General features: G+C 33.7%; 2 protein-coding genes across 2 annotated transcripts; one reads left to right on the top strand and one right to left on the bottom strand.

Annotated features, from left to right (window-relative positions):
- The first annotated feature begins 247 nt into the window (after window positions 1–247).
- LOC115709346 (uncharacterized) lies at window positions 248–2454 on the top strand. Its single transcript, XM_030637432.2, has one exon. It carries the CDS (start codon window positions 489–491, stop codon window positions 1914–1916), a length of 1428 nt encoding a protein of 475 aa, XP_030493292.2. The 5' UTR covers window positions 248–488; the 3' UTR covers window positions 1917–2454.
- A 2477-nt stretch (window positions 2455–4931) lies between these two features.
- LOC115710625 (protein SMALL AUXIN UP-REGULATED RNA 10) lies at window positions 4932–5798 on the bottom strand. The gene has a single exon (XM_030638983.2). The coding sequence runs from the start codon at window positions 5671–5673 to the stop codon at window positions 5218–5220; it is 456 nt and encodes a 151-aa protein (XP_030494843.2). The 5' UTR covers window positions 5674–5798; the 3' UTR covers window positions 4932–5217.
- Between the last annotated feature and the right edge of the window lie 6318 nt (window positions 5799–12116).

The raw sequence follows: 12116 nt of genomic DNA, 5'->3' as shown, positions 1-12116 counted from the left end.
AATAACAACAAAAAATAACATGCAGATAACAAAAAATCAACAACAAATTAACAAGATTACAACAACAAAAAGACCGTATTTTCCGTAAATAAAATTAAAAAAATCGTAAAAATATTTAAAATTTCGTGAAACTGTATTTTTGTATTTTTTTTTTTGTTATTTTTATGTTTTTGTGAAATAATTTTATATTTATTTAGTGTCTCATGGTAATTTTGATAAATAAATAATAGACACACGTATATGATACATGGCCCATGTTAAAAGCGCGTGATTCCCACTTGCTCTCCGTTCATTCTTCCAACCTCTTCTTTCTGAGTTGTAATTCATATCTCTCTCTACCAAAAAAATAAAAAACCCACCGAACAAAGCCTTTGGAATCAGATCAAAATCAGAAACAAAATTAATTCAAACCCCCAAAAGTGAAAGTGTTACAATATACATATATAGATATATTTGGGGGTGATATTGGGAGAGGCAGCTGCGGCGCCATGAGCGACCACCAGCACCATCACCACCCACGGCTGAGCAACCTACGGACGACGGCTCAGCTTCTCAGAGAAGCTACCACCACCTTCACCACTAACCTCGCCACCTTCCTCTTTCTCTCAATCCTCATCTTCTCATTCCGTACAGTCGTCGAGAATGGCACCCACTTCGTCACCTCCTTCATTGATCGTGACCCTTCTCTGAAGTCTCTCCTCTCTCGCCTCGACCTCGCCGGAAACCAACACCAGAATAACCGTCTTCGCTCCTCCTCATCTGATTCTCCCTCTCCCGCGACTCTTCGCCGATACCACCGTCGCCGACCATTTCTTCATCTCACTAGGGTTGGAACCCTCGACGATGACTTCTTCTCTGGAGATGATGACGATGATCGGAGTCTCTTTGGGTCTAATCGGAAAGATTCCGTTAATGCTAGCATCGTCTTGTTCACCAGCTTGGGTCCGAAGATGGGTTTTTCTGATCTGGTTGTTGATAATGGGATTAGGGTTTCGGAGGTTGTTCGGTATGGGGTTACATTCAGAACCGAAGCGAGAGACGAGAAAAACGACGAAGAAGAGGAGAAGAAAGACGGTGTATCGCCTGGATTGGAGAACGGTCATCAAGAAGAATCGGATCGGATTGTGGATTTGCCATTCTTCATTAAGGGTTTGGAGCTCGGCCGTCGTGACGCGGCTTTGTTGTTCTTCCTTGTGAGTTTCTTATCTGCAGCTTATGGGTGGGTAATACTAGGGTTTCTAGTAACGTATTCTTGGGTTTTGGGCATTGTTTTCACAACTGTTGTTAATGATCTATTAGGGAGGTTTAATTCTTTTGCTGGTCTAATATGGGATGGGTCAAGATTAGGGCTTAAGAGGCTATCTGGGTTCATTCTAATGAGATGGGCAGTGAGAGATGCATTGACTCAGCTTCTTGGTTTGTGGTATTTTGGAGAAATTGAAGACCAGTATTCATTTTTCAAGCTGTTTGTGAGGTTGAAACTTATGCCATTCTCTGTTATGTCTCCATGGATTCGTGGTTTTGAAAAGGAGATTTCAGGGTTTTTGTTTACATGGTTCCTGTTGGATACATTTGTGGCTTTTGTGTTCGCTGTGGATGCTTGGATTGCCATAGTTGATTCGAGGAAGAGTGGGAGAGAAATTGTTAAAGAAGGCTGTTATTTGATATCCACCATGTTTAACCAAGCTGTCCAGATCAAATGTTTGGAAGCTGTATTTTGTGGGTCATTTGTGAGGTGGGTTTTGGCTCGGGTTTGTGGCAAGTCTTTTGCCAAGCTTTTTCAGTCTACCGTGGAAGTTTACTTCATGGTTGTTTGGCTTGTTTTTTACTTTGCGGCAAGATGTAAAGATGCTAATTCTCAGGGAAGGAGGTTTGGGCGAAGGGAAATGGAGAATTTGATTGATGGCCTTAGATGATAGTCAATGGTAATTGAATGGCATTTTTATCTTGGAGACCATAAATCAGCGGGTAAACATTCAGTGCTCTGTTCTCTTAATTTGCAATCCTAAGTGATTTTGCACTGCCGTTGTTTGAGTTGTCAGTGATCACCACCAACAATGAGTTGTATGTACTTCGTCACAAGGCAATGTACTATTTGTGTATATTCCGCCTGGTAATCAATCTTACATGTGTATATTATGTTGCAATCAATTGTTTCAAATGCTGCAATACATGTTCTTTTGGTGACGATAAAGATAATGTAAGAAAGTCAGAATACTCATTGTTGGAATTGTGAATTACTTGTGCTGCTGTAGCTGTGACCTGTGAGCCTTCAATTCTTGTAGTCAATTGAGTTAAGCAGGACCCTCTTTTTCCTTTCCTTTCTTATTATACATTTACCTTCTACAAGGTTCCTTCTTGTTATGTATTATTTTTTCTTTTGCTGCATTGAATGATTTCTATATTACAAAGTGAATAATAGATGGATACAAAAAACTCTATATTTTGCAGACCTAGAATGCTGAGATATGTTATAATACAGCATAGCGAGTTCTGGTGGGTTTCTTTTGGGTTCTTACTAACTTTTGTTAATTTGTTTTCAATAATAGTATTGTGTGACATAGAATAAGAATGCTGTGGTGGGACTTGATTATCTCGTGTAAGATAAATGGAGGCAACCTGATATTTATAGTGAAAAAGAAAATTAATGTACGAAGTGTTCTGTATCCTGATTCATGATTGAAGGGAATGCGACTTTATATTCTGCCACATTCGAGTCACTACTATCCTATTATGACTTAACTCTGCAGTGAGTGTAAACTTAAGTTTAGCTGAGCTAATCGTGTTTCATTTTTATTTACCAAACTTGCCAGTGGGGTGAAAACAAGGTCTGTTTTGATGAAAGATGCAAGTGAAGATTGTTGATTATAGCAAGTGTTTGTTTTTTAGAGGGCCAGCTCAAATGGTCAGGCATTTGATTTGCTCTCGGAAAGGCTGAGGTTTGACTCTCTTTCGAGTATTGTTATAGTTTTGTGCAACCTAAAATATTGTAGGCTTTGAGGTGAATTCTAGTAACTTGTGTGTACATAAGTTTGGTAACTAGTTAGTTCCTGCATTTGGACATATTATGTCAATAAAATCCTCCTAATTGAATTTGAGTCATTGTATTGTTGAGTGCAAAACAGTGTTGAGTGATTCCTAAATGTAAGACAAGCTTCCGAAGAAGAAGGAAGTATGAGTGTAGGAGCAAGAATTATGGGGTCTAAGACTCGGCCCAACAACAAACTAAGCCACATTTGTGCACGTTATTATCCACGACAGCTTTCAAGATAATTGGTTTCGATAAATGATGGAAGTTCGTTGAGTCTTTATTCGATGCTCTTAGCTGTTTTGCTGTTATAGGTGGCTTAGCACTACTCTTTTGTAGAGATATTTAATACAATGCTTGTTTCTCCTTCCAAGATTACTAGGAATGTCATAGAAATTTGAGGTTAATGTTAGAATTACTTTTAGAACCATCACATGCTAACAAAAAAGAGTGCGAATTGTCATTGCTCTGTCTTCCCTGCAAGAGTTAAGAAAACATACACTAATAATCACAATGATTATGTAGTTGAGTCACTATTCTATATATTTCAATATGCAAGTGAGATTACATATTAATATAAAATAAATCAATTTTCATGTTAAACTCGCAATAGAAGCTTCTTTGGTGATATTTTCTAATCAAGTTAGTTTTTCCTTATACAGACAAATCAATTTCTTTTATGTATATTTTTGTGCTATACTAGAGTAATAATTTTTAAATCGAGATCTTAAATATCCCATACGTCATCACTTTTTCTTCTTAGTTTGAGTCCATGTTGATAAGGACGAATATTGGTATTTATTGATTTTCATTAAGTCAATTTTATTTTCTTCTTATTTGATTTTTTGGTTAGAAAAATTGCTTAACAAAAAAAGATTAAATTGTTAATTAAGCAACAATTTAAATAGAGCAAATGAATAGTTCAAGCAAGATTTCTATTTTCCATAGAAAAAGGACCGGCTTTGAATATTAGCCTAATAACTAAACCAACGAAGCAAAATAAGCTAAATTATATCGTGGAAATTTTTTAAATATATGAGGATCGAGTTTTAGTAGAGGACTAGGGGTAGGCCATTAAAATATGTTAATACATCTATAATCGATTTAACTTATTTTTTGGTTAAATGTATGATAGATCTTACTTGGCTGTTCATAAATCATATAAAAGCCAAAATATATGTACTTGTGTCTCTATCTTTTGTACTCTCAAGTAGCTCTCAATATAAATACTATATAATTTGTGAAGCAAAGTAGTGTCTATCCCTTTCGTTTGGACTCTTTAAGTAGCTCTCAATGTATACTTACTCAACCACTTTATGTATTGCCAGATATGGATTTTCATAAACATTTGGCTGTTTCTATAATTATTCTTACATGCATGCATGTGTGCTACTAAAAATTTTGCTAACAGAAAAATCGGGGAGGCTGGATTTGAACTCATATCCACCCAATTTGTGGCAAGAAGTGTGCGATGAGAAATATGAGACCATTTGACTAAACCTACGACTACATTAAGTTCTATTTTTCTGCTTAGTTTCTTACCTGTCAAAATAATTGACATGAGACGAAATCATAGTAGAAGCTTATAAATAATTAATGTCAGTTCTTAATTTAAGCGGACATGAATAATAGACCCTTTCACTTGGATTTTGTTACAAACTCCCTATTGCTTCAGTTATGTAGTATAAGAACAAAATTAATTTCTTATTACAAGCACCCTTTTATTTTGCTGTTAGAGGGACATGAATAATAAAAGGGGTTTTGTTACAAGCACCCTTTTATTTTGCTGTAATAACATAACTTCTTGAACTAAAATAAAGACCCCATTTAATAGCTGTGTTTCAAAATTTTAGTCCAATCCTAGTTAAATTGGTTACTTTAGAAATAATGTTAAAATTAATTTGACACAACGATCTCTAGCTTCTTCTATACATGGATCTCGTAAGAATCTCCCATTATTGAATGGATCAATTACATTAACTCTGGTGATCTAACTAACAAAACACAGGATAAGATAATTAATATTATGTTTACAAATTAATTAATTCTACATAGTTTACAGGCAAAAACAGGGTTACTGATACATCTCATATTAATCAATAATAATATAATGAATTGAATTTTTTCAATCTCAACTCTTTCTTCTGGTTAAAGACATGAAGGTAGTAGTGAAGTGGTGATGATCATGATCACGATGAGAGACAACAAAGCCAAATCTTTGATCTGTCTGCATTGGCATCAGGACAGCTCGCACAGCGAACCACGTCGATGAAGAGGCTCTCATCGCAAGGTATGCAGAGCTTGGAGTCGCCGGCGTTGTAGTCAAACTCATCTCGAGCTTGATCAAGCAATGCCTTGAATAGAGGGTGATTAAGCAAGCTTATTTTTACGACAAACCTCTTGTAGTACTCTTTTCCTACGTAAACCACCATGTGACCCTTTGGAACATCCTTTGGAATTTGATGATGATTTTTATGTTGATTTGAGTACTTTTCATCATTGTTTTGAATGAAAGGCCACAAACTCCATTGGCAACAGTATTCGCAGCCTAGACAAGGACTCACTTTAGTATTAATACTAGTACTAGTACTTCCCATATTTTTCTTCATCTTGTTCATGCATATTTTCACAAACTTTCCCTTCATACTTTTCTTGTCTTGACAAGTTTTAACAACTCACTTTAGAGAGAGAAAGTAGTATATTAAAGAGAGAAAGAGAGAGTGAGATGAGGGACTACTATTACTAATGCTGTTCAGATTGGTAGTAGTGCTTGTTCAAAAATGAAAGGTGTGTGTGTATATATATATATTATATGTGTATGAGTGTAGCTAGAATGAGAGAAATGGGGCTTTTGTGGCATTAAATGGTTGATATGATAGGTAGCTAAGAGGGGGCAATGGACCAATGATTTTTTATTTTATTTTTATAATATTGTATTATATTTTATGTATATATACATGATATAATAATGGAATGTGATAGTTGTTGCATGAGCATTACCGTGCTGTACCGTTCGTTACTTTATAGAAATGAATCTTGATACGAAAACTGTACGAACGTGAATGAATTTACATAAATGGCACATATTTGAAGCATTTTTTTTTTCTCTTTCTCAAGAAGAATGGCATTTGATCACAGATCTTTCGAAGTTATCGAAGTTATGACCCCACAAGTTGAGAATGCAAAAAGGAAAATAATAATAATAATAATAAGATAAGATCACGAAACAAAGGATGGGATAAGCTTCTTGGGGATAGTGCGATCCCACTTATTTGTAACACCTAGTTATGGATATTGTAAATTATACAGTCTATGTAGATTTATATATATACACTATATATGTATAGAACTTTTTCTCAGTTGAGGAAAGAAAAGGATTCTAATGTAGTCATTCTCATCTTATGTATGTAAAATATAACCGCCCTTGATATATTTTAAGTCCAATATTAGTCAACCTTCTGGCTACCATAAGAGACGCATTACAACATATATTGATATTGCGTTAGTGGGGCAAATGTATAAAACCAATTAATTACAGAAGTGGGTTTAAGTTTTTGTCTTTTATTAATTTTATTAATATTTTCTAAGAATAAAGATCACTTTGGTGCAGTTGCCATTTCTATAGTACTGAATTATCCCAGTAATGTTTTGAGTTGGATTGGATTCCCCAAATATTTACGTAGTGATGAACTTTCAAGATATACCAACAAATCCTAAACCGGAAGATTTCCCAACTTAATATAGAACTACCCAACAAGAAGAGGAATGCCTACATATGCCATTTTTGCTCAAGGGTGGTGGATTTTGGTGACCTGTAATATGTAAAATTAGATTATAAAACCATAAGTAAAGATGACTTTTATCACTTTTGAAAAGGCCATTTACCACTATTACTATATATATTATTACATCACTTATCATAATGTCATAAGCACTTTATCAACTCTCTTTTTAGCCTTTTATATAAAAGTTGGTGAAGTCCCAACTCGTTGAAAGTATAATGGTGAGATGGCCTAATTTTTTATTTATTGAATAAATTATTTTTGGGGTTATGATCATTAATTTTTGTAGCATATTCTAGCCTAGTACTGTCCGTACGTACAACCAATTGTTTAGTCCTGTTCTGTTGCAGCAGTCTTTGTTACCGTTTTTCCACACTACTGAATATGGATAGCCTTGACTCAAGACTCAAGATTGAGACATACAGAGACCAAAACTGAGTGAGTGAAGCAGGAGATGGGCTATACATATATGCCTACGCTGAGTATATATTTTGAGATTGGATCACAATATCTATGCTTTGCAGAAAACAGAATGGGAAGTCACAGTTTTAAATCTTACTACAAATATATCAAGAATCTATTCTCGAAAACAGAGACATTCTCCACTCCTTCACCTAACCAGATCCAATTCTTTTAAGGTTCATGTTATATAAGATATACGACCAATGAGACCAATATCTAGTTCATGAATGTAAGTCAATTATTTGTATGTACTCTATTAAACTCACCTTTAAGGGTTATTAATCATAAACCCAGATGTTTTACAGGAAAGTTGACATTAATATGTTTGGCATGGCTACAATATTTCACATTTTTATATGCATTTTCATGGTGAATTGTGTAATTTTGTACTCGTCGATAAACTATGATCTCTTTTTTTTTTTATTATTATTATATGACCCCGTTTATTATAGTTACATCAAACCTCTTATTTTTCACTCTTAACTTCTTAAAAAATTTCTACACAAGGTTTGACAGCAATAACAGTGCGTAAAAATATACACTATGCCCAAATTTTATACACATAAAGGTTTGAGAGAATTAATTGACCATATTCAAATAAATGCTTTTTTTTTTTGGATTAATGAGGATATTGACTTCTGAGGTGGCAAATTTTCCTCCCTTTTAGGAGAAAAAAAGTGGCTGAGAAAAAAGAAAAGAAAATAAATAGTTGTATGAGTAATAGCCAGCACATTAGTTCATCCCCTGAGGACAAGGTGTGCTGTGATGGGTTGGGTTGGTTAGTTTGAAATGCAAGAGAAAAAGTAGTTACTTAAGTCTCAGTTGGGTATAGAATAGATCACTGGTGAGAATTTTGCCAACGGTTTTGCTGACAATGAGTGAGACTTGGAAAACGATATACTAGCTAGCCAGATTAGTCCACTTCATTTTATTTGTGGCTTCAGATTTCGTCACAGACTCACAAACAACTTGTGGATCATAGAATTTGATTACTACAGTATTAGTTGAATCATAAGGAAAAGTTAAAACTGTACGAACAGTGTTTGTGAATTGGCTGAATAAATGTATTGTCAGATAAGAACAAAATTATTCTGCAACTACACAACTAATTATTAAGGGGACCAATAATATATTGTTAGTTTTTGTTCTCTTAGAAAAAGAGTATCACGATGTTATTTAGGAATCTATTAATATGAGGTAATTTCAAGCTTAGCTGAACAAATAAAAGACTTTAATATCATTAATTTCTGTATTTTTTTTTTTTTTAAATAATCACCAAAATTCAATTTTCGCAAGGTGTGTTTAGAAAGCCACCTTGCAAATACAGGTATTTGATATGTTTGCTTGGGCATATAGTCACATGGTTTTTGAAGGTAGTTTTTTTTTTTTTTTGCTATATGAGGTTTTCTTAAGATAGTTGAGAGGTGCAATTACACTCAAATTTTTATACCCTTGTAATTGCATAGTTAAATGACTAAATATTTTTTTCAAACAATAAAAGATTATACTAATTAGAGTAAATACCATTTTGGATTATGTATTTTGTATAAGTTATCAATTGATTCTTCTGTTTTGTTAAATGACAAAATGGACCCTGTATTTTCTAAAATGGTACAAATAGGACATTGAATTGATTTTTTGTCAAAATAAAATTTAATTATAATCCGATCTAAAAGTGCTATGACAAAATTATTTACATTTTCTGTATTAGTTCGTATTAGGAATTTTTTTTCAAGCTGATTATATTAAACAAAAAGTTGTTAAAAATTAAGCTCAGGGTCCTATTTTTACTATTTTGGAAAATATAGAATCCATTTTATCATTTAACAAAATACAAGGTCCAATCGATAACTTTTGCAAAACACAAAATCGAAAATGATATTTACCCTATTAAATTACTATTTTATATACAAACACATTATGCATTTTAAAATATAGCATGTAGTGTAACTATGTGTATGTTTACTACCCTAATAATTATGCATTAATTCTCTGGAAGTGATTGCCTCAATGTTATCAGGGCTATGATATCTATGCTTGTGACAATAGTTTTGATGATAATATTATTGATGGGGATATCAAATAATTTCTATGTTTTTGCTATGTTGGTTCTTATTATTTTGTATCGTATAATTATTTTTGGGATAATTTAGTTATTTATTTTTTGTAAATTTTTGACATTTTTATATTTAAAGATTTTTTTTTTTTTTTTTTTTTTTTTTTATGTTTTTACAATATTCCATAAAAATAATACGAAAACAACAAGAAATTATATAAAAATAACTGGAAAATAATATTAAAACAACATCAAACTAATAATAAAAAATAACATACACATAACAAAAAATCAATAACAAATTAATAAAAATACAACATAAAATACATTAAAACATCGTATTTTTTATAAGTAAAATCATAAAAATCATTAAATGTTTTAAATTCTATACCATATTTTTGTAACTATTTTGTTAATTTTATGTATGTGTATTGTTTTTTTTTTTTGATTATTTTATAATGTAATTTACAGTTGTATTAATGATGATGAGGACTCTTGATTAATTTGAGTTTCTTTTCAAATAAATAAATAAACATTACTAACTCCCAAACACACCCTTTATTGCATATTAAACATTAAACTATGCTAATAAACCTATCTATAAACTCCCTTGCTTAGTCATTTGATCATATATTTTTTGGGGTTTTTCATATTTACACTTAATTTTTTTTTTTTGTATTTTTACAGAATTCCACACAAAAACCCCTATAGCAACTAACAGAGCAACCTAAATTGCAATCAAAATCCATATAGCAACCCACATAGAAACGACTAGAGTAACCCAAACCATAAATTTGAAAAAAAAAAATTTAAAGATAATTGTTAGTGTTATTATTTTGTGACAGTTTTTGTTCTGTTCAATGTCTAGTCGTATCTGGGCTTTTAGTCTGTTATATCTGCACTAGCGTTCTGTTACTTGAGTTTCAGTTAAGTATTAGTTAGTTCCAGGTGGACTTATTTTGTGGATATATAAATAGTCGGTTTCTGTTAGTATGTTTTTTATCCATTAAATCGTTCAGACAGTTATTTCGGTTGTGTGTGGAGATAGAGTCGTATCTTGTTTCTTGTTGTGATTACAGGTCAGATCTTGGAGCTTGAGGATGTTCATCAATGGCGGAATGATCTGAATCTGGAATTGCTGAGTTCAAACTGAAGGGAGTTCAGTGTCATCTTCATCATCAGATCTGAAGGGATTTCAGGTTGAAGACATGTTGAAGAAAAGCTCAGTTGCTGCACAAGGGATTGTGCATTAACAATCAGTGTTTTGGATTGTTGTTGGTAATTCATTACTAATTGCTGTTAAGGTTGTATTTGATTCCTTTAGAGAGAATTGGAAATCGTAATATGAACCTTTGAGAATTAGTGGATGAATTTACCCTGGTTCGGGGAACCCAAGCACTAGTCGGCTGAGATGTGTTCTCAGTACAGATGAAGCTTGTAAATTGTTGTGTGATTTACTGCTTGACTATTAATTCATGTCCATAATTCATATCTTGAAATCAATCAATCTAAAGATAATCAACTTGGTAATTTGGATCATTAAAATCTACAAGTTGCACTTTCAATTGGTATCAGAGCTTGAAATTTTCTAAAAATTTGTGTTAGATCCTACTCCTGTATGATTCTTGATCCTTGATTCTTGATTCAATCTTAACGATTGATTCTGTCGTAACTAACCTCCTCTAAGTTCTCTCTCAAAGAACTACAGAACATTTGTGTGTCTGTTTTCCACTTCTTTGTGCAGGATGGAAATGTTTAGAGAAGGAGGCTCCACCTCGAGACCTCCGATGCTAGAAGGAGCCAATTATCCATACTGGAAAACCAAGATGCGTGCTTTCTTGAGAGCTGTAGATGAAAGAGTTTGGATGTCCATAGAAGAAGGGTGGTGGAAACCAACGATGTTGGAGAATGAAATCGTTATACCCAAACCTATGAGTCAATGGACCACTGTTGAAATGGAAAGAGCGAATTTCAACTCAAAGGCTCTTCATGCCTTGTTTAATGCTGTCTCCACTAATCAGTTGAAGGTCATAGCCAATTGTGAAATTGCTAAGGAAGCATGGGAGAAGCTGAAAATTAAGAACGAGGGAACTGATGCTGTCAAGAAATCAAGACTGTGTGCCTTGGCAAAGGCTTTCGAAAATCTTACCATGGAGGAGGATGAGTCCGTGGCTGAATTCCATGCATAACTGTGTGACATCTCTAATGAATCGTATGCTCTGGGGAAAACTTACTCTAATTCGAAATTGGTTCGAAAGGTGCTTGGTGTCCTCCCTAGAAGATTCATGTCCAAAGTTACCTTAATCGAAGAAATGAGAAACATTGAGGAACTCGATCTTGACGAACTCATCGGGTCTTTGCAAAACTATGAGCTATCACTGTCCAGGTGAAAGAAAACCAAGAAACAAAAGGAGGTGGTGAAAGAAAAGTCAGATGCCAGCATTGCACTTATTCACCAAGAAAACAAGAAACCTGTTCTGGAAGATTTGAATGGCATTACAGATGAAACGGTTGCCTTGTTAACGAGAAACTATGCAAAATTCTTGAAAAAGAACTACAGAAAAAATTCACTAGCTGACAAATAAAATCTTCTCAAGAGAAACAAAGGAGTAAATTTCAGACCAGGACAAGCCTCTACTGATCAAAAGGGCCGAGGAATTAAGTGCAGAGAATGTGATGGATATGGTCACATTCAGGCTGAGTGCGCCAACACACTAAAAAAGAAAAAGGCCCTTGCAGCAACCTGGAGTGATAGTGATGAGGAAAAGAACTCCACAGCCAGTGAAGG

The sequence above is a fragment of the Cannabis sativa genome, chromosome 3 (genome assembly GCF_029168945.1).
Source record: "Cannabis sativa cultivar Pink pepper isolate KNU-18-1 chromosome 3, ASM2916894v1, whole genome shotgun sequence".
Taxonomy (NCBI): domain Eukaryota; kingdom Viridiplantae; phylum Streptophyta; class Magnoliopsida; order Rosales; family Cannabaceae; genus Cannabis; species Cannabis sativa.
This window is presented reverse-complemented; position numbering and strand designations above follow the sequence as displayed.